Source organism: Scyliorhinus canicula, chromosome 5 (genome assembly GCF_902713615.1).
Source record: "Scyliorhinus canicula chromosome 5, sScyCan1.1, whole genome shotgun sequence".
NCBI classification, from domain to species: Eukaryota; Metazoa; Chordata; class Chondrichthyes; order Carcharhiniformes; family Scyliorhinidae; genus Scyliorhinus; species Scyliorhinus canicula.
This window is the reverse complement of record NC_052150.1, coordinates 140318967-140346120: the sequence shown is the minus strand read 5'-3', so window position 1 is coordinate 140346120 and position 27154 is coordinate 140318967. Positions and strand designations below refer to the sequence as shown.

The window sequence follows — 27154 nt, the reverse complement described above, 5'->3', positions numbered from 1 at the left end:
TGTCTCTTTTTCAACTTTTTCAAGTTCTGCACTACCAAATGACTACTTCTGAGATTAGGTTACATAAACTTGGCTTGTTTTCCCTTGATTACAGAGGATTGAGGGGTGACCTGATTCAGGTGTTTTCAAACTTTAAAAGTACTTGATAGGATAGAAATGGTGAGGGGAGTTCATAATCCTACAATTAGAGCTGGGGCATGCAGGAGTAAGATTTAATAGAATTTACAGTGCAGAAGGAGGCCACTCGGCATATCAAGTCTGCACCGGCTCTTGGAAAGAGCACCTTTCCCAAGCCCACACCTCCACGCTATCCCCATAACATGCAGCAGGGTAGCATGGTGGTTAGCATAAATGTTTCACAGCTCCAGGGTCCCAGGTTCGATTCCCGGCTGGGTCACTGTCTGTGTGGAGTCTGCACGTCCTCCCCCTGTGTGCGTGGGTTTCCTCCGGGTGCTCCGGTTTCCTCCCACAGTCCAAAGATGTGCAGGTTAGGTGGATTGGCCATGCTAAATTGCCCGTAGTGTCCTAATAAAAGTAAGGTTAGGGGGAGGGGGGGTTGTTGGGTTACGGGTATAGGGTGGATATGTGGGTTTGAGTAGGGTGATCATGGCTCGGCACAACATTGAGGGCCGAAGGGCCTGTTCTGTGCTGTACTGTTCTATGTTCTATGTTCTATGTTCTAACCCAGTAACCCCACCTAACACTAAGGGCAATTTTGCACACTAAGGGCAGTTTAGCATGACCAATCCACCTAACCTGCACATCTTTGGACTGTGGGAGGAAACCGGAGCACCGAAGGAAACCCACGCATGCACAGGGAGAACATGCAGACTCTGCACAGACAGTGACCTAAGCGGGAATCGTGCCTGGGACCCTGGAGCTGTGAAGCAATTGTGCTAACCACTATACTACCGTGCTGCCCAAAGATCTCTCCACCAAGCAGCAGAAGGTGATAGGAAAATTCAAACTTTTAAGAGTGAGATAGATAGATACCTGTTCGGTATAGGTATCAAGGGATAAAGAGTAAGGATGGGAAAATGGAGTTGAGATGCAGATCGGCCGTGATATAATTAGGTAGTAGAGCAGGATAGAGGGGCTGAATGGCCTACCCCGTCCTCATTGTATCAATCCATTAAAATTGCTCCCCCCATATTGACCACACATTGTACATTTTTACCACCAAGCACAAAAAGTGGAGTGACATTTGTTTAAATTCAATAAAAACATATGCATATGAAATATATAGCACCATCCAATGCGAACACAAACATGTTCATTCGGAGTGCTATTCCGTTTAGTCATAAAGGCTGTGCTTGGTTCTGTTCAATATCAAAATTGAAAACAACAAACAAGGGGACCATCCAGTAATACTCTTGATCCTTAAAGGCCTTGATTCAAACAAAATGTTGCCGTAGTTAATGTCATTTTCAAACATCAGCACAGCGTTTTAATCCTGCTAACCATACCATCCAGTGATTTTTGTCTTGCAAAAATATTTTCCAACACAACTGAAGTCAGCTGCCAGCCATAGGATATTTAATTTAAGTTTAAATTCTATTGCATCGACTTCAATACTTAGCGATCGTTTTTACTTCAGTTTTCTTTTTCAAAATGAAAACATTGTCGAGATCAAAGGTGTGTTAGTGTTCCCTGTCACTGTTGCTGTACTGTGAAGTACAAGGAGGGCAGATTTATTGCTGGAAAAGTAATGAAGTTATCACTATATATCCATCTGCTTCTTGGGATAAATAGAATGTCAAGTCACGACTATGTTGTTTTGGCTATAACCCAATTCTTCAAGTTCCTACTGGTACAACTATGTATTGAAGACACAGCGAAAGTATTTTTCCACTTCATGCTGTACGATTACACCCACATGTAAGGAATAGCTAATCAGAGTCCTGACCGGAATTTATCACTAACTAGTCTAACCATTGTATAAATAATCCTGACTGCCCTCAGCGAGACTAGGTATTGTGAGCACGCTCCTTTTCTCCATTGGGTTTACTTACTGTGTTTCGATGTGTCTTTTAAAGTACTGGAGCGTTCTGCTTGCGCTGCTTTCACCGGCCATGCTGGAGGCATCTGGGCCGATCCGTTGCTTGCCCTGCACCGAAGAGAGGTTGGCACACTGCCCACCCGTGGATGGTACCTGCACAGAGGAGGTGGTGAGGGAGCCCGGCTGTGGCTGCTGTCGGATGTGCGCATTGTCTCGCGGCCAGCCATGTGGGGTGTACACGGCACGTTGTGGAGCTGGGCTCCGCTGTTTCCCCCAGCTCGAGGAATCCAAACCCTTGGAGACACTCATGCAAGGACGGGGCATCTGCATGGAGCTGACTGAGATTGAAAGGATTCAAGCAGTACAAGCAGGTAACCATGAGAAATGCATGTAAGATATGCTGGTGGAAAGGACTGACCTAGAATGAAATAAATTATTTGCTCTTAGCAATACGGTAATACACTGGTACGACTGCAGCTAGAATTTTAGAATATGTGGAGATAATGTACAACTGCTGGTACAATTACTTTAATAACCCTTAAAGGTGCACTGTTGGTTTGCTTGCCTGAAATTCCCACAAAAGAAGAAGGAATTGCATAGAAAATAAATATAGTTTGATGTCCTGGCCAATATTTATTCCTCAATTGACATCGCAAAAGCAGATTAACCTGCCATTGTTCTGTTGCTGTTTGTGAGAACTTGCTTTGCAATGGGCTGCCACACTGCTGCATTGCACAGTGACTACACTTCAAAAGTATTTCATTGGGTGTGAAGCACTTTGAGACATCTGGTGATCAGGAAAGGTGCTATATAAGTACAAGTCTTTCTTTCTCTCTCCAAAGCCTTTTGTAAAATGTCACAATGTTGAAGTAATAATAAATCATAAAAGCTGAAAGGGGTGTTATGAGAATCATTTAGTGTTTGAAGCCTTGATCTCGCTGATGTTTGACCGCAGGAGTGTTTAGTTTACAGATTATATGTTCCTGATGACAATGCATCTTCAAATACATGCTTAATTTGCTGCATTCCAGAGAAATAATGAGAAACACACCTTTAATAAACAGAACTATGGTAGGGAAATAGTATATTCAATTCTGCTGAATGCAATACAGAATTTATAGACTTCTATTAAAAAATTGCAAGGAAGGAATATTTTAGGTTCATTTAAACCAACATAAATATGTCGAAGTGGAGGTAAAAAGTGCGATGTGATCTACTTCATTGCTCACAGCAACTAAATAGCTTGATTCTCTCTCGTTTCTGAGTTATTTGATCTTTACCCCCGCAGGTAGTGAAACTTGTATCATACTTGTCATCATTTATGTACATTTGTTGAGTTCACTCATACAGTTCTCTCTCTGTGCAGAATGTGGTATGAGGAATGTTTCATGGAACAGTGCCTAAAAGTCATAAGCTGCACACTAAATAAAAGAAAGAAAAGCAGACCTTTTTGTTTAATATATTTGAAAATTATGATCTCTGAGCGAGCCAAATTAGAGCCAGATGCTTTTCAAAAGTTTGTTTATAGTCAGAAAAGATTAGCACAATGTTTCTGTTCTTATTAAATCCTGTTATGGTGTTATCCATTCCTCATCTCACCCCATGTACACACATACACAGCTGGAACAACATGGCATTCACCGGCATTTTATGGAATTTCAGAATTTAAGATGAAAGGTGCTGATGCATACAGAGATATAAGGACCTCCCGAATCATGAGGATTCCCAAGCCTCTTTTCACTCCTCTGAAAAATGATCAGGACTCACAATATTTCAGAGTTGCAGATCTGTCCACCCTTGTGAAATAACATACTGAGAAGACATACTGGGCGGGATTCTCTCAGCCCGGGGCCGGGCCGGAGAATCCCCGCGACTGACGCGAATCGCGCCCCGCCGCCGGGTGTGGCTGGCGCGACGCAGGTCGGGGGCCGCTCTATGGGCCCCCCTCACCGCCGATTCTGGGCCCGGGATGGGCCGAGTGGCCTTCGTAAAAAAACCGAGTCCCACTGCCGCTGTTCACATCTGCTCTCAGCCAGCGAGACTTCGGCGTTGAAGGAACCGGGGTTGGCCTGTGGAGAGGGGGGGGGGGGGGGTCCGACCCCGGGGGGGTGGGGCACTGATGTGGCCTGACCCGTGATTGGAGCCCACCGATCAGCGGGCCGGCCTCTCTGGCTGGGGGCCTCCTTTCTTCCGCGCCGACCCCTGTAGCCCTGCACATGTGTGCGTTGGCGCCGGTGCCACTGCACATGCGCGGATCCAGCAGCGCTCAGTTCACGACAGGATCAGCAGCTGGAGCTGCGTGAACCGCTGCAGTGCCATGTTGGCCTGAAATGCTGATCCTGGGGCCGTGCTGACGCCATCGAGAAACGCGACGGCGTTTCCGACGGCGTCAACACTTAGCCTCAGGATCACAGAATCCTGCCCATGATTCAGGATTTTCAAACAGCCAGGAGACACTGAATGTCAGTATTTTGGAAGTAATTTAAATTGTTAAGATTCGCGCCAGTCGCGGGGATTCTCTGGCCTGGCCCCGGGCTGAGAGAATCCCGCCCAGTATGTCTTCTCAGTATGTTATTTCACAAGGGTGGACAGATCTGCAACTCTGAATATACTAACTCATGCAAATTTGGTCAGATTTTGAAATGAACAGTCCATAATTAACAGTGATGCAGAATTTGGATACGAGTTCTTTCAAATGGGATTCAAGCAGAATTATTACTGAAGGTACAGACGACTATTAGCTTTAATCTAAGGACAACCACTCTAAGGTGAACAGGAAATTAAAGAACCAATGGGGGTTGCTCAATGAACCACACAGATCAGGAAAGTCGCAGTTGCAACCCTAATTTGTACAGCATTAGCTGATGATACCAATTCACTGCAACAGAACATTATTTATAGATTGGCCAGCAACATGAGCCACACAAGCGACCGAATGGACAAAATCTAACACAGAGAAGTGAGAGGTGATTAATTTTGACAGAAGGGATAATTTGCTAGGAAAACAAGGGATTTATATTTGTATTGATAAACATTAGAAATAAGGTACAGTTTTAAGTGGATTTAATTTAATGTTTCTATGCCTGGAAGGGTAAAACCTCTATTTAAGTCATGCTTGAAAAAGGTGTTTGTATCTGTGGGGGTTGATTTAAATTCTGACCGTGTTTCTATTGTACACAGTCAGGGTTACGGTGTGAAGAATAAATAGAAGTAGCAACGATTGTTAATAAATGGTCGGAAGGGTTTTAAGTTTTAGTTTTTAGCAGAATTTGATTGCAGTTGGAGACAGGACACTAGGGGCGGGATTCTCCGACCCCCCGGTGTGAATCCTGCCCCCGCCGGCTCCCGAATTCTCCGGCACCGGGGTTTTGGTGGGGGCGAGAATCGCGCCGCGCTGGCTGGCGGCCGCTGGCAGCAGCCCCCTGGCGATTCACCAGCCAGCGATGGGCCGAGCAGCTGCGCGTTTTAGGGCGGTCCCGCCAGTGTAAATTAGACCTGGTACTTACTGGCGGAACCTGGCTCTGCGTGTGGCCTCCGGGGTTCTCGGGGAGGCTCAGGGGGATCTGTCCCTGGGGGATGCCCCCACGGCGGCCTGGCCCGCAATCAGGGCCCACTGCCGGGGGCGCCGGTTTTTTGCGCCAGTCTTCTGGTGCCAACCGCTCCGGCACGGGGCTGGCCCCCAAAGGTGGGGAGAATTCCCCACCTTTGGGGAGGCCCGACCCCTGAGTGGTTGGTGCCACTCCCCTATGCTGGGACCCTCCGTCACGCCGGGTAGGGGAGAATCCAGCCCCAGATGTGGAGGTGGCGGACTGTGTATTGTGCCATCTGACCCGAGATGTCTTTGGCGGCCGTCCTCTGCAGGACCTAGCCCTGGATGAGCCTGGCCGACCTTTGGGTGTCAGAGGTGACGAGGTGCCAACCTGTTCTGCCCACTGCCCATCAGATGTGCCAGTGTCAAGTGTGAGGGTTTTTCAGAAGCAGTGAGGTGTTCCAACACCTCCCCTGTGGGAGAAACCAGCACAGGCCTCATATTTTCGTCCTCCCTGGTGCTCGATATCCCCCAGGCAACTAATGGGATGGAGGTGAGACAGGAGTGGGCTCCAGAGGCTCCAGCATCATCTGGCACTGCCAGTCCTGGAAACCCGCTCTCATCTTCACCAGGGTCTCGTTGCTCTCAACCATGGAGCACAGAGACTGGGCCACATCCCTCAGTGAATGAGGCATGGCCCTCTGTGCCTCGGTCATGTCCATCTATGACTGACCCAGGCCAGTCAGATCCTGCCAACGCTCTCACCGCCTTCAGCCATGCGCTTTGTGACTGGGCCAAGCTCTGCAGCTCCACAGCAATGTCCATGTGAGCCCAGTACATAGCTGCCTGTTACTGGATCTCAGCAATTGGCTGCACAGTGTGCCCCAAGCCTTGGACTTCTTGACCCAAGGCTTCCACCGCAGACGTCACCTGTTCAGTGTTGATCTGGGTACCACGCATTGTCGGTACGATCTCCTGCACTGAAGGCGGTTGGACTTCTCCAGCTACACCTGCAGGCACTGGAAAGTCACTGATACCCCCCTCCTGTAGACTCTGGCTTTGTGTCTGCATCTCCACCTCTGAAGCGCAAAACCTGTCCTGACTGCATCTGCTTCCTGGGATCTGGCAGACCTCCGACTGTCCGCTCCCTCGAGAGTTCCTACCTCCACCCACTGGTGAACCAGGAACCTCTTCACTAAAATGCCCCACCGAGGTGATAGTCTCTGCGAATGTGGAGGGTGCAGTGAATGATGTGCCGAGAAGTCGTTGCCATCCCCGGACTGGTCCTTCGGGGTGTGATGGGGTTGCGGTTGAGGGCGAGGTGTCCCAGATGGGCCGGCATGGTCTGATGGTGATCCTGCAAGACAAAAGATAAGGCACATGGTCAGATCTTGGGAAGTAGTGGGCTGGGAGAGAGGCGTGCCTCATTTGCTATTGGAGCATTACTCTACATTGCGAGCTCACTTGGTTGGCGCATGCCAACCTCCACCTCGAATATATCTCTCTCCTTTACCCCCTCGGAGAATTCCATTGCCTTCTGCCAGCTGTGGGTGAAAGCATCGAGGTCCAAGATGCCCTGCCAATCGTCTCCCAAGCCCTTCTGTTATGGGCCATCTTTTCCTTGGGGACATATAAAGGACATGGCGAGATGCATGGAGGCGAGTTGCCTGGGGGTCTGTAGCTGGTGGTATCCCGCCTCTCCTCCACTGCATCCAACATTCTATCAACCTCCGCGAAATGTGGTGCAGCTCTCCTCTGGGCCATCTTCTTGGCTGGAATGAAAGTGTGTGATGTGTGGAGTGCTTATAAACATCCCCAGCTTGCCAAGCACTCCAATGCCAATTCCACCCCAGGGAATCCGACAATGGCAGGAATAAGAATTGCTCTAGATTCACATGGGTAGAATGCTGGCCGATTAATATGACCTGAATTGCTCCAGAAATACCGCTCCCAATGGGAACATGAACCGCAAGCTATTTAGTCCCAGCGTGAACACTTAGGGCACGATCCAACTGCCACACTGCACCGGAAAAGCAGCACGTCATGGCGTAGCATGGCCAAAGGGCTGGTTTAGCTCACTAGGCTAAATCACTGGCTTTTAAAGCAGACCAAGGCAGGCCAGCAGCACGGTTCGATTCCCGTACCAGCCTCCCCGGACAGGTGCTGGAATGTGGCGACTAGGGGCTTTTCACAGTAACTTAACTGAAGCCTACTCGTGACAATAAGCAATTTTCATTTCATTTCATTTAAATGAAAGCCGGGAGACACTGCTCCCATGAACAATCTGGCTTGCAACGCCTCGTGAGATCCAATTGGGCCTCGTGAGACGTTGCAATGTAAATCCCACCCATTGTGATCGGGATCACGTTTTGGCAAATCTGCATATTAGAGCGAGATAGCTAGTCTGACTCTAATGTGCAGATTCCTGAAGTACTTGGGGCTTTGGGATTGAATCCCTTCACCTCGAGGATATCAGATGAGCTCTGTTTGGTCCTGGTTCCCACAAATTAGAACCAAATGGAACGGCATTCGTGGGGGTCTATCAGGGGATCGGAGACCCCTGGCTACATGCCCTTAGGTCAGTGTGGTGCCATGAAACTTCTGGTGCCACCTGGATACCCTGGCAGTGCCAACCTGACACCCAGGTGGCATTGTCAGCTGGCATGGGCATTCCAGGGTGCTAGGTTGGCACTGTCAAGCTTGCATTTGCGTATGTGCAATAGGGCCGGGGGCTGCCCGGCATGGGTGTTGGGGAAACGCATGGGGCAGGGACCCTCCCATAGAGCATTCAGACAGGAGGGGAGTTTGGGGATTGCTTCAGGGGCCTCGGAGACCTGGACGCCAGTTTTAAATGGCGCCCCAATCTCTTGCTACACTGGGGAGTTACGGAGAGCGGAGCACTCCACTCTTCAAAGCAGGGCTATGTACGGCCTCAGCCGTGCTTTCCCCATTCAGGCCCCTTATACAATGCGAGTCGCGTTGAACAGCCCTGTGTTTGTCAGCACTGTGAATGCCGGGAAACACGTGGTTAAACGTGCACGTCAGGGGACTTTAGACAGAAATCTACGGCCACGACCAGAGAATCCCGGCCAATGTCAATCGAGTTCTCCATTGTACGCAACTCGCCCATGGCATTCTTGCAGCGGGAGAATCCAGTCCTTTGTTCACTTTTGGGAGAATCGTGCCCTTAGTCTCCCAAATGGAGAATTTCACCCAGTTTCTTCTTTTTTGTAACGCATTTGTACTGATGGTGGTTCCCTGGTGCTTGCATAGTGTTTGACAGGTATGTGGTTGATTAGAATCTATAGCTGTACCAGATTTTGTGCAGTAGCTATGGATTAGAGAAGCATCGAAATCAGCGTGATTCAGTCTGTTACCATCAGATTACTAATCTATTTTACGCATTGTGTTTACCATATCAAGTGTTCACTTATCAGTCATTCTCTATTGATAATTTCTGTTGTGAAACTTTGCATTTCTTTAACCAAAACTGATGGTTTTCCGAATTGAACTTGTTTTGTACTGTTATTGCCATTGACTTCCTGCATTCCAATGGCCTGAAATATGATAAATCTCATAACCTGACGCAGAATTACAGAATCACAGAATTGCTACAGCACAGAAGGAAGTCTTCCAGTATGTCATGTTTTTGCCAGCTCACCTTTGGAGCAATTTACTGAGTGCCAGTATCCCAACACCAATCTTCTCCCTGGAGACCTGCACATGCATCTTTTTCAGATACGAGTCCAATTCCCTCATGATCGCAGACTGAATGACTCTGGGTGCGATCTAGCGCCCATGTTGCGCACAAAGTGTGGTGTGGCTTGGCCGGTAGATGCCAGGAGATCCCTCTTCTGGGATCTACCCACTCCCCACACCTTGCAAGATCTAACGGGATCATGGGAGACATTGTGATATGAATCCCGCCCATTGTGGGTGACTCAGTGTCTGGCAAATCTGCACATTAGTGCATGACAGCTAGTCTAACTCTAATATGCACTTGCCGGATCTATCGAGGCCCTGGGGATCTAACCCCGTTGTCTCAGAGACCTCAGGTGAGTGCTGTCCAGTGTTGATCCCCACAAACGGGAACCAGATGGAACAGCATTTGAGAGGGGGAGGTGCTCTGCCCTGCCCTGTCCAGGTGGAGTGTGGAGGGACCAAGGACCGCCTTCTAGGTGATTTGGGGCTTTGAGGGTGGTCGGGAAACCGGGATGCCATTTAAAAATGGTGACCCTATCTCTTCCTGCACCGAGGAGTTCCGGCTCCACTGAGCTCCTCAGTGCAGAAAATGGGAGTAAGTGTGGCCTCGGTGGGGCGTTCCTCGCAGAGACCCGGATTGCAACAAAGTCCCAATAGATAGCGTGGTGTTTCTCTGTGCTGTGAGTGCCAGTAAGCACCCGGCTAAACGCGCTCATCTTGGGGCTCTGTTGCAATTTGGTTAGATTGTGGATTCTATGTTTAATTGAAGCTGTAAATATACTAAAATGTAGAATAGGCAGAAGGACTAATTTACTGAAAGTTGACTTCCGCTTGTGACCATGGAGTGATTGGTCACATAAACGGCTGTTCCTGTTCAAAGTCACATAAAAGGGCGCTTTCTACCCAGATCCAGGTGGAATTTTAATGAAAAGGAGTAGGTGAATGTTAGAGGAGTGGTTTACTCTTGGAATGGTATGTCTTCTGATCACCGGGCCCGGCAGGAAACAGTGAGAGGTTTGGCTGGAAAGTTGAAACAGTCTTGTGCTTCACAGTCAGTCTCTTCCAGCATGCAGGCGGGGAGGGGCAAGCTGTAAGGCCCCAGATACAGGAACTGATGACTTTTATCAAGGAGGAATTCCATAAACAGAGGAAGGAAATGCATGAGGATCAGGCAAAGGCCATTGCAGAAGCTGTGGCAGAGGTGTTTGGAGTTGCAGGGGTCACAGATTCGGGAGATTGAAGGAGTGATCTCGGACCACAGCGATTGTGTGGTGGCTCTGGAGGCGGAGGTGGGGCTCCTAGGAGACCTTTGTAAAACGCTGAGGGCAAAGGTGGAGGAGCAGGAGAATGCTTCGAGAAGGCAGGACCTGCGAATGGTGTGCCTGCCTGAAGGAGTGGAAGGTGTGAGTGCCACGAGTTACGTCTCAAGGATGCTGGCGGGACTGGTTGCAGAAGGGGTGCTAGATAAGGCACCCGAAGTGGACCGAGCGCATAGGTCTCTGAGGCAAAAGCCTCGAGCTGGGGAGCCGCCGTGGGCGGTGATCGTGAGACTCCATAAATTTGTGGAGAAAGAGAAAATTCTACGGTAGGCCAAGGAGAAGCGTAGCTGCGACTGGGAGGGAAATAACGTCCGGATTTATCAGGTTTCAACAAGGCCAAGGCGGTGCTGTACCGGTGGCAGATCAGGTTTGGGGTGCTCTACCTGGCGAAATTATGGGTGACGTTCGGAGGTCGGGAGTATTATTTCGAGACCCCAGAAGCGGCCGAATACTTCATTAATGAGCATGAACTGGGGGAGAACTGAGTGGCCAATGCTTGGGAACCGGGGTGCTGGCTTTATTTAATGGTCGGGAGCATGTTTGAAGTAGATGTAGGGATTGGGGGATTTTTGCCTTTTTTGTGGGAGGGGGTTTCTGTTCAATGTTGAGATTGTTAGGAGTTGTAGGGGAGAAAAGTTTATGTAGGGATGGATGTTCCCATCCCCCTCCTGTTTTATGGGACTGTTTGTGTTTAACATCTGTTTGTTTGCTTTTGGAGAAGGCTACCTGGAGTTCAGGAGAGGTTGTTGTTTGGGTGGGGGAGGGTAAGGCCAGCAGGAGGCCTTCTTCTTTGAGCTGAGGGGTGGGGGGGGGGGGGGGGGGTGAGAGAGGGGGAGGTTATTAGGATGTGCCTTTGGGCAGGGGCAGTTACGCTAACAGGTTATGCTGGTGAACGGAAATGAGGTGGTGGGGGAGAAGGCCAAGAGAGGTGGCCGGGGGGAGGGGGGAAAGGGGAAGTGGGGGGAAGAAAGAGAAGGGAAAAAGCGGGGGTGGACGGGGGGGGGTTCTGCGATACGGCAGGGGGTGAGAGACGACATGGTGAAGGGCGAAGAAAGGGGCCATCTGGGATGGGCTAGGTACAGAGTGGAATTAAGGGGGCAGGAGTTAAGTGGGGAAGATGAGAGACGAGATAGAGGGGATTTGAGGCGCAAGCCTCCGGTAAGTTTGGTAACGTGGAACGTCCGGGGACTGAATAGGCCGGTTAAAAAGGTCACGGGTATTCGTGCAACTCAGGAGCTTGAAAGCGGGGGTTGTCTTTTTGCAGGAGACACACCTCCGTGTGAAGGACCAGGTTAGGTTAAGGAAGGGGTGGGTCGGGCAGGTTTTTCATTCGGGGTTGATTTGAAATCGAGGAGTGTGGCGATTTTAATGAGCAAAAAATGGGATTTGTGAGTACGAAGGAGGTGAGGGATCCAGGTGGGAGATGTGTGATTGTCAGTGAGGTATTGGAAGGGGCGCTGGTTGTGTTGGTAAATGTGTATGCCCTAAATTGGGATGATGTGGGTTTTATGAGGGGGTTGCTTGCAGCAATCCTGGATTTGGCCACGTACCAGTTGATCATGGGAGGAAATTTTAACTGTGTCCTGGAGCCGAGGGTGGATAGATCAAGCCCCAGGTCGATGGGTAGGGTACGAATGGCAAGGGAACTGGGGGGTTATGGAGATGATGGGTATGGTGGATCCATGGCGCTTTCAGAACCCAGGGGGCAGGGAGTATTCCTTCTTTTCACACGTCTGTAAGGTGTATTCGAGGATTGATTACTTTGTAGTGAGTCGGGAGATTTTGGTTGGGGTGGAGGGGGCAGAGTATGCGGGGATAGTTATCTCGGACCATAAACCCCACTGGCTGGATATTCGGTTCAGTACGGGATGAGCGCAGAAGCTGGGGTGGAGGTTTGTTGGCGGATGGAGGTTTTTGTGATAAGGTGCGGTTGGCAATTAGGGATTATGTGGAGTTCAATCAGAATGGGGAGGTGTCGGCGGGCATTTGTTGGGAAGCACTGAAGGCAATGGTTCGAAGAGAAATGATCTCATTTACGTTTCGTGCAAATAAAGGAGGGCGGAACATGACTGTCTAGTGAGCGGGATAGTGGAGGTGGACAGGGAATATTCGAGGATGCCCACCATGGAGGGATTGGCGAGGAGGAAAATGTTGCAGGGGCAATTTGACAGGCTGACATTGGGGAGGGCGGTAGGGCAACTACGGAGGGCAAGAGGGGTGCAATATGAGTATGGGGAGAAGGCGAGCCACATGCTGGCGCACCAGCTGCAGAGGCAGACTGCGTCCAGGGAAATATTGAAGATCTGGACTGGGGCTGGGGATATGGTGTCCGAGCCAGGGAAGACAAATGAGGCACTTAGAGAGTATTACCAGGGACTTTATGAGGCAGATCCAGGAGGTGAGGAGGGGGACATGGGGTGGTTTCTGGAAGAGCTAGAATTTCCCCAGGTGGAGGAAGCAAAGAGGCAGGGGTTGGAGGAGCCCCGGGGGCTGAGGGAGGTGCTGGATAGTATCAGGAGTATGAAGTCGGGGAAAGCCACTGGGCCGGATGGGTACACGGCAGAATTTTAGAAGGAATTTGAGACGGACCTGGCACCACATCTGTTGGGGGCATTTAATGAAATACTGGAGAAGGGGGAGTTGCCGGAGGCGATGAAGCAGGCAGTAATCACACTAATCCCAAAAAAAGGGAAGGATCCAGCGGAATGTGGGTCTTATAGACCCATATCACTATTGAACATGGATGTGAAAGTATTGGCTAACTTGTTGGCGGAGAGGATGGAGGATTGTGTCCCGGGGGTGGTTGCAGAAGATCAAACAGGCTTCGTGAAGGGCAGGCAGCTCGCGAGTAATATAAGACGGCTGTTGAATGTGGTGATGAATCCTCGAGAGCTCTGGTACCGGAGGTAGTGGTGCCCATGGACGCGGAGAAAGCATTTGATCGGATGGAGTGGCGGTACTTGTTCGAAGTTTTGGGAAGGTTTGGGTTTGGGCTGAGAGTTGTGGTATGGGTGCGGTTGCTGTATGTGGCTCCAAGGGCGAGGGTGAGGACGAATGATATGAGCTCACAAAGCTTTGACTTACACAGGGGTAAGAGGCAGGGGTTCCTGCTGTCGCCGCTGCTGTTTGCGCTGTCCATAGAACCATTGGTGATGGCTCTCAGGGGGTCGGCAGAGTGGCAGAGAATAATGAGGGGACAGAGAGAGCATCAGGTGTTGCTCTATGCCAATGACCTCTTGCTGTATGTTTCAGATCTGTTGGAGAGTATGGGAAGGATTATGGGCCTGTTGGGGAGGTTTGGAGGATTCTCGGGATACAAGTTGAATGTTGGGAAAAGCGAGGTATTCCCGGTGAATGAGCTGGCACAGTGGGCTAATTTAGGGGGGTTGCCATTTACGGTAGCGAAGGATAGGTTTAGGTACTTGGGGATTCAGGTAGCGAGGGAATGGACGGGGCTCCATAAGTGGAACTTAACGAAGCTGGTGGAGGAGGCCAGGGAGGATCTTAAGAGGTGGGATACACTGCACTTAACGTTGGCGGGGAGGGTCCAAGTGGTGAAAGTGAATATTCTGCCGAGGTTCTTGTTTATCTTTCAAGCTCTCCCGATCTTTATACTAAAGATACTAAATCTTTATACCACTTTTGTCGAAAAGTGGAAAGAATCATCTCTGACTTTGTATGGGTGGGGAAGGTGCCGAGGGTGGGGAGGACCCTGCTACAGGGGTAGAGGCAGCAGGGGGGGTTGGCGTTGCCAAACTTGCTTCATTATTATTGGGCGGCGAATGTGGACAAGGTGCGGCGGTGGTGGGAAGGAAAAGGGGTAGAGTGGGTTAGGATGGAGGAGGAATCTTGTAAGGGGTCTAGTTTGAGGGCTATGGTGACAACAGCATTGCCAATGGCTCCGAGTAGGTATTCAAGGAGCCCCGTGGTGCAGTCCACGGTGAAGATATGGAATCAGCTGAGGAGGCATTTTAGGGTGGAAAGGATGTCGGTGCTAATGCCGCTGTGTGAGAATCATGGGTTTGAGCCGAGGGGGGATGGATAGTGGATACAGGAAGTGGAGGGAAGTGGGCTGGTCATGGTGAGGGATCTGTATTTGGAGGAAGGGTTCGCCAGTCTGGAGGAGCTAAGGGAGAGGGTAGAGATGCCGAGGGGTAGTGAGTTCAGGTATCTACAGGTTAGGGACTTTGCACGAAAGGTCTGGAAGGGGTTCCCTAGATTTCCGGGATACACCCTGCTGGAGCGACTGCTGCTTCCAGATGTGGAAGGGGAGGGAAGAATTGGGGATATATATAAGTGGCTGAGGGAGCAGGGAGGCGGGCAGGTGGTGAAGCTCGAGGAGAAATGGGAAGCGGAGTTGGGAATGGCGATCCATTGGGGAGTATGGACTGAGGCACTGCAAAGGGTAAACAGGACCTCCTCTTGTGCAAGGATGAGCCTGATACAGTTTAAGGTGGTGCACAGGGTGCATATGACTCGGGCAAGAATGAGTGGGTTCTTTCAGGGGTTAGCAGATGAGTGTGAGAGGTGTGGGCGGGGACCAGCGAATCATGCGCACATGTTTTGGGGTTGTGAAAAATTGGGAAGATTCTGGGCGGGAGTGTTCGCGGTCTTAGCCAGGATAGTGGAGGAGGGAAGTGACCTGGACCCTTTGGTGGCGATATTTGGGGTTTCAGAGAAGCCAGAGCTCATGGAGAGGAGGAAGGCCAATGTCTTGGCCTTCGCCTCTCCGATTGCACGGCAGTGAATTTTGCTGGAGTGGCGGTCGGCATCGCCACTGGGGTTAGCAGCATGGTTGGGTGGCCTGTATGACTTCCTGCGGTTAGAGAAGATAAAGTATGAGTTAAGGGGCTCAGCAGGGGAGTTTGAGAAAAGGTGGGGGATGTTTGTGACTGTGTTTGAGGAGCTGTTCGTCGCAGGGGGGTGGGGGGGGGGGGGGGGGGGGGGGGGGTGATGGGGAGAGTAGGGTGAAAAAGGAGAAAAATCTGTACAAACTATATAGTTGATTGTTGGGAAGAATGTTTCCCGGGGTGTTTATTTTCTGTAATCTACTTTGATACAAGTTTGAATAAAATTAGTTTTTTTTTTAATTTACTGAAAGTTAATGGTTTAAATTATTACATTGACAGGATTCAATAAATAGTACTTTTACCATTTTTGTTCATGTTGCAGAATTATTTTCCATTGGATGTTAACTTAGGTAAATTCAACTACATTTATGGAACTGGATGAGTGAGCAGCTATCTGATATTATGCAGTTTACTTCCAATAAAATGCAAAGTTTGCCTCACATCTCACAGCTGCCTGGGTTTCCCCTATTGCTATAGATGAGGCAGTTCATCACAGTGGGTTTCTCAAGGTTTCCATTCAATAAAAACAAGTTTCCCATCCTCGGCTGATTGTCAACAACCTGAGTAAGAGCATATCTTCAACAGAATTGTTTGTTATTGGCTATGCAAAAACACGCCTGACCAGAATTGTCATGTGTTATTTTCTGTTGTGGTTCATTGAGAAACTCTAAGTTTGAAGTGCGTATTAAAGTCACTGTCCAATAAGTCACAAGTGCCTTATGACAACAATTCCGTCACTAGTGCTGTGTGCTTTCCAGTAACTTGTACAATTTGTACCAAAACATCAACCCAATAGTTCAGATATTCTCCTTCACCTTTTAGCCTAACAATGAAAGCAACATTTTGGATGTCCCACTGAATTTCTTTTGAAGTGCAGCCACTTTTTTGTTAACAAACATTTTATTAATGCATTTATAGTTTTATACTAACAACAGATACAAGTACAATTGTAAACATAGTTCAGTGTGTAACACACCTCTCCACCTCCCACTGTTCCCGCCTAAGCCAGACAAAAATAGCCTAATTCCCCCCTACCCCCCTTACTCCCTAACTACCCTCCCCTTATTGAATCTGCTGACAGTTTAGTTTTCTCCGAAGCAGTCGATAAACGGCTGCCACCTCCGAACGAACCCTAATGTTGATCCTCTCAGGGCGCACTTAATTTCTTCAGTCTGAGAAACCCAGCCATGTCGCTAACCCACATCCCTGATTTTGGGGACTTCAAGTCCCTCCACGCTAGTGAGATCCGTCAGCCTCTCTCACACCCTGGACTCCCGGGTCTTCCGACACTCCAAAGATCGCCACCTCTGGAATCGCCAGAATCTCCTAAGCTTGTGGACATGATTTGCGGGTCCTCCTGCACACCTCACACACCTGTCCTCCACCCCAAAAAACCTCAACTGGGCCACCGTCATGTTAGCCCGGTGAACCACCTTGAACAGGCTGAGCCTGGCAAATGGTGAGGATGTGTTGACTCTGCACAGGGCCTCCTCCCACAGCCCCGCCTCTAACTCCTTACCCAACTCATCTTCCCATTTGCATTTTGTCTCACCTATCTGGATTTCCTCCCACTCCATTATTTCTTTGTAAATTTGTGGTGAATGTAATATATATATGTATATATGATAATTCACACTGTCTTTGTAAACGCAGTAGCGCTATCCTACCACTAGGGGGAGTAGCTCTGGGAGTACGCAGGAACATGTACTGGGCTCCACCCTTAGCTCCACCCACGACTCCTCCCCGTAATGCAGCTGTATAAATACCCTTGACCAGAGTCAGCCTGAGTTCACTAAGAGTTCATCAACGGGTAACAAGCTGGCTCTGAAGTAAGTCGATTAAAGCCTAGATTCATATCTGGTGAATTGATGGTTCCATCAATTTAATCGACTTAAGAACAGTAAAGATCGATTATGGAATCAGCCCCCAAGCCTGGACGCCTGGAACTCGACCCGCAGGATGCAGAGGCTAAAGAAATCTTCTCCCACTGGATCCGGTGCTTCAAGGCCTACCTTGCAGAAGCAAGCTCAGCCGAAACGACAGAGGATCAGAAGCTAAGTCTACTGCACGCGAGGGTGAGCCACAGAATCTCTACGCAACTAAACTCGGCCAGTTCATATACTGCGGCGCTAGCAGTTCTCGACAAAATTTATGTAAGGCCTATTAATGAAGTTTACGCCCGCCATGTGTTCACGACTCGCAGCCAGCGGCCTACAGAATCACTCGCCGAATTTCTAAGGGAACTCAATAATTTGTCCAATGACTGTAATTACCAAGCGGTTACCGCAGCTGAACACAGGGAACTGGCGGTACGCGATGTTTTTGTAGTGGGCCTCAGGTCTAACTATGTGCGCCAACGACTGCTGGAAAAGGGGGCCCAGGACTTAGAAACAACCATGGAAGCTGCTACCACGATGGAGGTCTCCTTCCGCAGCCTTAACTCGTTCCCCGCGGACCCCGCGACCCAATCATGGGCTCCCGACTAGCGACTCCCCCAGGCCTGTGCTACGCGGCCGCCCAGCCACCATGCTGCCCCAGCCAGCCACTATGCTGCTCCAGCCATCCACTACGCTGCTCCAGCCTGCCATTTCTGCGGCCAGAACCAGCACCCGCGGCAGCACTACCCGGCCCACAACGCGACCTGCAGCAGCTGCGGGCGAAAAGACCATTACGTAAGAGTGTGCCTCGAAGGGCCCCATCCTCCAACTCCCCAGCTACTCGAAGTAATCGCTCCCCTCACTCGCAGGCCCGCGGGGCCCGAAAGGCTGCGGCATATGCCTCGACTCCGCCTCCTCCAGCCACGTGCGATCCATGGGGGCCGCCATCTTGGAAAACCTCCACCACACGGCCGGCCACGTGCGACTCATGGGAGCCGCCATCTTGGATGCCATCTTCCTCGCCGCCCGCCACGTGCGATCCACGGGCCCGATCGGCATCTCCGCGCTCGGACAACTCTGCGGAAGAATTCGAATTCGACTATGAACTCAGAGGGCAGTCATCACGGGGCCACTCCAGCACAGCTCATCGAGCCGCCGACTACCCTCAACTCAATGCGGTCACCCTGGACCAATCACGACTAAAGAATCTACGAAACTCGATGGCAGAGGTCCATATCAACGGGTACAAAACACCATGTGTCTTCGACTCCGGGAGCACGGAGAGCTTCATACATCCAGACCTGGTAAGACGCTGTTCGCTCCCCATTTTCCCCGTGCAGCAAACTATCTCGCTCGCTTCAGGCTCCCATTCGGTCCAGATCCAGGGGCGCACCGCCGCGACACTCACAATCCGAGGCGGTAGCTACTCGAAATTCAAACTCTACATTTTGCCCGAACTTTGCGCGCCACTCTTATTAGGCCTAGACTTCCAATGCAACCCCAAGAGCCTCACCCTCAGCTTCAGAGGGCCCCTGCCCCCACTCACGATCTACAGCCTCGCTACGCTGCGAATTTCCCCCCCTCCTCTCTTCGCCAATCTCACAAAGGACTGTAAACCCGTAACCACTCGTAGCAGGCGGTATAGCCTGCAGGATAGGGTATTTGTCAGAGCAGAGGTCCGAAGGCTACTCAGTGAGGAGGTTATAGAGGCCAGCAATAGTCCCTGGAGAGCTCAGGTGGTGGTCGTTAAGACCGGGGGGGAAATTCCGTATGGTGGTCGACTACAGTCAGACCATAAATAGATTTACGCTCCTCGACGCGTATCCCCTCCCCAGGATTGTAGACATGGTAAACCAGATCGCCCAGTACCGGCTCTTTTCCACGGTGGATCTGAAATCTGCATACCACCAGCTCCCAATCCGCCCGGAGGACCGCCACTACATGGCATTCGAGGCCGATGGCCGCCTCTTCCATTTCCTCCGGGTCCCTTTCGGCGTCACTAATGGGGTCTCGGTGTTCCAACGAGCAATGGACTGAATGGTGGACCAGTACGGGCTGCGGGCCACGTTTCCGTACTTGGACAATGTCACCATCTGCGGCTATGACCAGCAGGACCATGACGCCAACCTCCACCGTTTTCTCCAGTCGGCACAGAAACTGAATCTCACGAACAACAAGGAGAAATGCGTTTTACGCACAACCAGACTAGCCATCCTCGGCTATGTCGTGTAAAACGGAGTCCTGGGCCCCGACCCGGACCCTCTCCCTCATTGTCCCAAGGCCCTCAAACGGTGCTTGGGATTTTTCTCCTACTACGCCCAGTGGGTCCCTCAATATGCGGACAAAGCCCGCCCACTCTTTAGGACCACACGATTTCCCCTGTCAGCCGAGGCACGCCAGGCCTTCGACGGCATCAAGGAGGACATCGCCAAAGCAGCCATGCGGGCGGTGGATGAATCCACTCCATTTCAGGTAGAGAGCAACGCCTCAGAGGTAGCTCTAGCAGCCACGTTAAATCAGGCAGGGAGACCAGTTGCATTTTTCTCCCGTACCATCTCCGCTTCAGAACTCCGACACTCTTCAGTCGAGAAAGAAGCACAAGCCATTGTGGAGGCTATCCGCCACTGGAGGCACTACCTCGCAGGTAGGAGGTTCACCCTCATCACCGACCAAAGATCATGTTCGACAACTTGCAAAGGGGCAAAATAAAAAACGACAAAATTCTGAGGTGGAGGATCGAACTCTCCACCTACAATTACGATATCAAATATCGACCCTGGAAGCTCAACGAGCCTCCGGATACACTATCCCACGGGACATGCGCCAGCGTGCAGATCGACCGATTAAAAGTCATCCACAATGACCTCTGCCACCCGGCGTCACCCAGCTCGCCCACCACATCAGGGCCCGAAACCTGCCATTCTCCAACGAGGAGGTAAATGCGGTCACCAGGGACTGCCCGATCTGTGCGGAGTGCAAACCGCACTTCTATAGACCAGATAGGGCCCACCTGGTCAAGGCTTCTAGGCCCTTTGAACACACCTCGCGATTGATTTCAAAGGGCCACTCCCCTCAACTAACAAGAACGTTTACTTTTTAAACGTCGTAGACGAGTTCTCCCGTTTCCCATTCGCTATCCTGTGCCCCGACATGACCTCCCACACAGTCATTAGGGCCCTGCATAGCATCTTCACCCTGTTTGGTTTCCCCAGCTACGTACACAGCGACCGGGGTTCGTCCTTTATGAGCGACGAACTGCGTCAGCACCTGCTCGGCAAGGGCATCGCCTCGAGCAGGGCTACCAGCTACAACCCCAGGGGGAATGGGCAGGTGGAAAGGGAGAACGCGACAGTCTGGAAGACCGTCCTACTGACCCTCTGGTCTAGAAAGCTCCAAGTCTCCCAGTGGCAGGAAGTCCTCCCAGACGCGCTCCACGCTATTAGGTCCCTTTTGTGCACGGCGACCAACCAGACCCCTCACGAGAGGCTCTTCATTTTTTCCAGGGGCACTACCACGGGGGTCTCACTTCCGGCATGGCTGAGGACGCCGGGCCCCGTACTTCTGAGGAAACACGTCAGGGTGCACAAAATCGACCCCCTTGTTAAAAAGGTGCGCCTGCTCCACTCCAACCCCCAGTACGCATTCGTCGAGTTCCCTGATGGCCATCAGGACACAGTATCCCTCCGGGATCTGGCACCCGCCGGATCCAGCGCCCCCTCTACCCCCACAGAAGGACCTCTCACACTACACCCCATGCTGCCGCCCCCTTGCGCTCCCGAGCCCACGAGCTCGCTCCACCAGTTCAGCACCCCCGTGCCGGCCAGCCCCCAGCGCCCCCAGTCCCCGGTCGAACCAGGAGGGTATGAAGCTCGGATACAACCCTCCCTGGAGTCCGCCATCGTACCCCAGCACACTACACCCATCCAGCCACCGCAAGAAGCTGCAACCCCAGTGCTCCACAGATCACAGCGGACAATTCGACCACCGGACAGACTGATGTTGTAGGCCACCACCCCCGCCGGACTAGATTTTTTTTGCAGGGGGTGAATGTGGTGAATGTAATATATATATATGTATATATGATAATTCACACTGTCTTTGTAAGCGCAGTAGCACTATCCTACCACTAGGGGGAGTAGCTCTGGGAGTACTCAGGAACTTGTACTGGGCTCCATCCTTGGCTCTGCCCACGACTCCTCCCCCATGTGCAGAGTCAGCCTGAGTTCACTAAGAGTTCATCAACGGGTAACAGGTTGGCTCTGAAGTAAGTCGATTAAAGCCTAGATTCATATCGGAAACACGTGTCTGGTGAATTGATGGTTCCATCAAAATTTCCGATACCTTCCCCTCCCCCACCCCCGTTCTCGAAACTACCCTGTCCTGTATCCCCTGCGGTGGTTGAAGAGGAAACGTCGAAACCTGCCTTCGCACAAAATCCCTTCCCCTGCAGATATTGAAATCCATTCCCTCCCGTCAATTCAAACTCCACTTCCAGGTCCTCCAAACAGGGAAAGATTCCCTCAATAAATACATCGCCCAGCCTCTCAATCCCTGCTCTCTGCCACCTTAGAAACCCCCCATCCATCTTCCCTGGGACAAACCGGTGATTACCACAAATTGAAGCCCATACCGACGCTCCCTCTACTCCCTTATGCTTCCACAACTGCCCCCAAACTCTAAGAGCCGCCACTACCACTGGGCTTGTGGAGTACCGGGCCGGCGAGAATGGCTGAGGAGCCGTTACCAATGCCCCCAAACTCGTGCCCTTACATGAGGCCACCTCCACCCGCTCCCACACTGAACCCTCCCCTACTACTCACTTCCTAATCATGGCAATATTTGCTGCCCAGTAGTAGTTCCTAAAGTTTGGCAGTGCCAGCCCTCGCCCCACCCTCGGCTCCGCTTCAACAACACTTTCTTTACTCGCAGGGTATTACCCGCCCACACAAACCCAGATATCACCCTTTTCATCTGATTAAAAAAGGCCTATGGTGTAAAAATAGGGAGTCACTGGAAAACAAACAAAAATCTCGTGAGAACCGTCATCTTTACGGTCTGTACCTCCCTGCCAGTGACAGCGGGAGAATGTCCCACCTCCATAAGTCCTCCTTCATTTGTTCCACTAATCAGCCCAGATTTAGCTTATGTAGCTGCTCCCATCCCCGTGCCAGCTGAATTCCCAAGTAATGAAAACTCTCTCCCACCACTTTAAACGTCAACTGCCCCAGTCTCCTCTCCTGCCCCCTCACCTGGATCGCAAAAACCTCGCTCTTGCCCATATTCAATTTATACCCCGAGAACTGGTCAAATTCCCCTAAGATCCCCATAATCTCCCCATCCCCCCTAATGGGTCAGAAATATACAGCAGTAGGTCGTCTGCGTATAACGAGACCCTGCGTTCCATCCCCCCACCCCCCTCCCCCCACTCCACCCCACCCCTGGACTAGGTACTTTGACGCTCTCAGCGCAATCGTCAATGGTTATTTAGCCAAGGTAAACAACAGCGGGGAGAGGGGACATCCTTGCATCGTCCCCCGGTGCAGTCTAAATAGTGCGAACTCGCCCTGTTCGTCCGCATACTCACCACCGGTGCCTGGTACAGCAACCAAACCCAGTCAATGAAGCCCTGCCCGAGCCCAAACCGTCCCAGGACCTCCCACAAATAATTCCATTCCACCCGGTCGAAGGTCTTCTCCGCATCCATAGTGACCACCACCTCGGTCACTCCCCCCCCCCCGCACCCCCCCCCCCCCTCCCCCCACCCCCTGCCTCGAAGGGCATCATGATCACATTCAGGAGCCTTCTAACATTGGCCGTTAGCTGACTACCTTTGACAAATCCCATCTGTTCTTCCCCTATCACCCCGGAGCACAATCCTCTATCCTCGAGGCCAAATTTTGGCCAGCAATTTGGCATCGACATTTAGTAGGGAGATTGGTCTGTATAACCCACATTTCTCTGGGTCCTTCTCCCGCTTCAGGATAAATGAGATCGAAGCCTGTGACATTGTTGGGGGAAGAACACCCCGCTCCCTTGCCTCATTAAACGCCCTCACCATCAGAGGGCCCACCATCCCAGAAAACGTCTTATAAAATTCTACTGGGTGCTCATCCAGTCCTGGGGCCTTACCCGACTGCATGGCCTCCAATCCCTCCACTACTTCCACAATCCGGATCGGGGCTCCCAACCCCTCCACCAACCCTTCCTCCACCTTCAGAAACTCCAAACCCTCCAAAAAGTGCCTCATCCCCTCCACCCCAGCTGAGGGCTCCAACTCATACAGCCGACTATAAAACTCCTTGAACACCCTGTTCACCGCCGCTGGGTCCAAGACCGTGTTCCCCCTCTGTCCTTCACTCTTCTTATCTCCCTGGCCGCCACCCTTTTCCTGAGCTGGTGTTCTAACACACTGCTAGCCTTCTCACCATACTCATATACCGCTCCCCTCGCTTTCCTCAACTGCCCCACCACCTTCTCTGTGGCTATCAGCCCAAACTCTATCTGCAGCTTCTGCCGCTCCTTCAACAGCCCCGCCTCAGGGGCATCAGAATACCTTCTGTCCACCTGGAGTACTTCCATAATCAGCCTATCCATCTCTGCCCACTCCACCTTCTCCTAGTGAGCCCGTATTGAAATTAGTTCCCCACTAGCCAGCGCCTTCAGCGCTTCCCACATCGTTGCTGCCAAAACTTCCCCCGTATCATTTATCTCCAAATAATTCCGAATGGTCTCCCTCACCCGCCCGCACACCCCCTCATCCACTAACATCCTACATCCAATCTCCATTGCGGCCGCTGACCCCCCCCCCCCCCCCCCCCCCCCCTCCTTGCTTGTCTGTAAATCCACCCAGTGTGGGGCATGGTCTGACACAACAATTGCCGAATACACGGCATCTACCACCCCACCAAGCAAAGCTTTGTTCAAAATGAAAAAATCAATCCGGGAGTACACTTTGTGAACATGGGAGAAAAAAGAAAACTCTTTCGCTCTTGGCAGTCCGAACCTCCACGGATCTACCCCTCCCATCTGTTCCGTAATCTCCTTTAGCTCCTTCATTGTGGCTGGCACCCTCCCTGTCCTTGAAATTGACCATCCAATCTCGGGTCAATGAGTGTATTAAATTCCCCGCCGATGACCAACCTATGCAAGTCCAGGTCTGAAATCTTCCCCAACACACGCCTCATGAACTCTGTGTTGTCCCAGTTTGGTGGGTAAATATTCACTAAAACCACGGGCATCCCCTCCAGCTTCCCACTTACCATAACAGAGCTACCCCCTGAGTCCGCCACTATGTTCCCAACATCAAATGAAACCCGCTTATTGATCAAGAGCGCAACCCCCTAGTTTTAGAGTCTAGTCCTGAATGGAATACCTGCCCAACCCAACCCTTCCTCAGCCAAGTCTGACCAACTACCCTGAGGTATGTCTCCTGCAGCATTGCCATGTCCGCCTTCAGCCTCTTCAAATGCGCGAACACTGGAGCCCTCTTGACCAGCCCATTCAGCCCTCTCACATTCCATGTGATCAGCCTGGTCGTGTGCCACCCCCCCCCCCCCTCACACCCCCCCACCCCCCCCCACCCCCACACTCTCCCCCCCCCCCCCTTGATTCCTCCCCCTTGTGCTGCTGTATAAATACCCTTGTCCAGAGTCAGCCTGCAGTTCACCGAGAGTTCATCAACGGGTAACAGGCTGGCTCTGTAGTAAGTAGATTAAAACCACTGTTCATATCGGAAAGCACGTGTCTGGTGAATTGATGGTTCCATCATAGGGGTGACCTAATAGAGGTCTACAAAATTCTAAGGGGCATAGACAGAGTGGATAGTCAGAGGCTTTTTCCCAGGGTAGAGGGGTCAATTACTAGGGGGCATAGGTTTAAGGTGTGAGGGGCAAGGTTTATTGGAGATCTACAAGGCAAGTGTTTTACACAGAGGGTAGTGGGTGCCTGGAACTCGCTTCCGGAGGAGGTGGAAGCAGGGACGATAGTGACGTTTAAGGGGCATCTTGACAAATACATAAATAGGATGCGAATAGAGGGATACGGACCCCGGAAGTGGGGAAGATTTTAGTTTAGACGGGCAGCAAGGTCGGCGCAGGCTTGGAGTGCCGAAGGGCCTGTTCCTGTGCTGTACTTTTCTTTGTTCTTTGTTCTTTGATCAACCATCCCCCTTGTTAGGCCAGCCTCCAGCTCGTGTCCCGCGCCTCCTCCGGCCCGCCCTCGGGTGTTCACTGTCATCGACCTCCAATTTGTCTCCAAGCGTCAGACCCTCCCCTGTCAGCAGAACAGTTCCCTCCCTCCCACCCCCTCCCCACCACGAACAAAACAACAATCCCATCCCCCCATAACAAACTGGTCACCTGCTCACCCCCCACTGCCCTTTCTTGAGCTAGCCCATCCAGCTAGCCTGGTAGTCCCCGCCCATAGCGCCAAGCATCCTACCCCCTCCCCACTGATCTCCCTCTTCCCTGCTCGAGCATACATATGCAAAAAACAATCCCCAACAAACACAAAGAAGAAAATTCCACCCACCATCCCCCAATAAGAACAAAGTTAACCCACTGAGCAACGGCCCAAATATTGGTACAAAAACAGGGGATGGGACAATTGGGCGCGGCCGTTTTGGCGCGGCCGTTTGGACGCAGCCGTTTGGGCGCCATGGGACAATTGGGCGCAGCCAATTTGGCGCGGCCGTTTGGGCGCAGACGACAGAAATTCTTTTAGTTTTTGTGGCTAGTAACTTGTTGCAAATTGTTGCAAGTAAATTTAAAAACCTTAAATTAGTTCATTTAGTTTAGTTCATTTGGTGATTATGAGCAAGGCTCCTCAAGTACTCAAATTTTCAAATTTAAGAACACTTTATTGTAAATTAAAAACCTTAAATTAGTTCATTTAGTTAAAAACCTTAAATTAGTTCATTTAGTTAAAAACTAAAGTTAAAAAACCTTTAGTTTAGTTCATTTGGTAATTATGAGCAAGGCTCCTCAAGTACTCGATAGCATCCATGTTTTCAAATTTAAGAACAGTTTCATGTATTCTTTTATCTGCATCTCTATACTTTTTTAGTTTTTGTGGCGGTTCATGGCCGGCTAGTAACCTTTCATAATATGCATCTCTACCTTTCTGTACTTTACGCAGGCCATCAATTAGTTTCCATATGGTGGGATGATACATGCCAAGTTCATATTTCAATCGGCGGTGGGCTGCCTCCGCATTATTGTTTGTGCGGTCTTCCCCGTTTAATGTTCTCTGATAAAAGTTCCAAATCTCAGGGCGAAATAAAGGTGTTCGTCTACCATTTCCTCGTCTGTTCAGGCGACCAACATATGTATCTTCAAACCAGTTGAGTAAATCTTGAAGTTCTTGCGGCAGTTGGGTCGCTAAAGCATCCAGATATTCATCGATTTTGTTCAAAGGTACAAAGGCAATGGCAATAATCATTTTAGCTTTTAACGCGAAATCTGGATCAGTGTTATACAACTACGGAATCCCATACTAGCTAGATGTTTTTGCATATTTTGAGCATAAAGAGCATAAACCGTAGGAGTAACTCCTCCGTGTTTTTTTTACCATAATTACATATATCTGAGAAAAGAGGCTGGGAGCAATACTGAATGTGCCATCTACAAACCACATATCAGATGTCAATAAGTGCTGTAGCCAGCTCTGTCTTCCGAAGATTAATATCTGGTCGTGACCTGGTCCGCTATCACAAAGTAAAAAATTTTCTTCCACTCCTGGTTGAGGGACATATATCCTGTAGCATTCTGGCACAATCAATTGTTGTAAATCACTTGGATTGGTGGGGGCGTTCAATACATAATTACGCTTTCTGCTTATCATTCTCCTCAAAGCAGATATATTAGGAATGGCTGGTAGAC

At 50.7% G+C, this 27154-nt stretch overlaps 1 protein-coding gene across 1 annotated transcript in view; it reads left to right on the top strand.

Annotated features, from left to right (window-relative positions):
• Window positions 1-1851: 1851 nt before the first annotated feature.
• Window positions 1852-27154, top strand: part of LOC119966296 (insulin-like growth factor-binding protein 4) — a 162897-nt gene continuing 137594 nt past the window's right edge. The window contains exon 1 of the mRNA XM_038797770.1: window positions 1852-2370. Coding sequence (XP_038653698.1) covers window positions 2022-2370 — 349 coding nt within the window. The 5' untranslated portion in view covers window positions 1852-2021. The remainder of the gene's footprint in view (window positions 2371-27154) is intronic.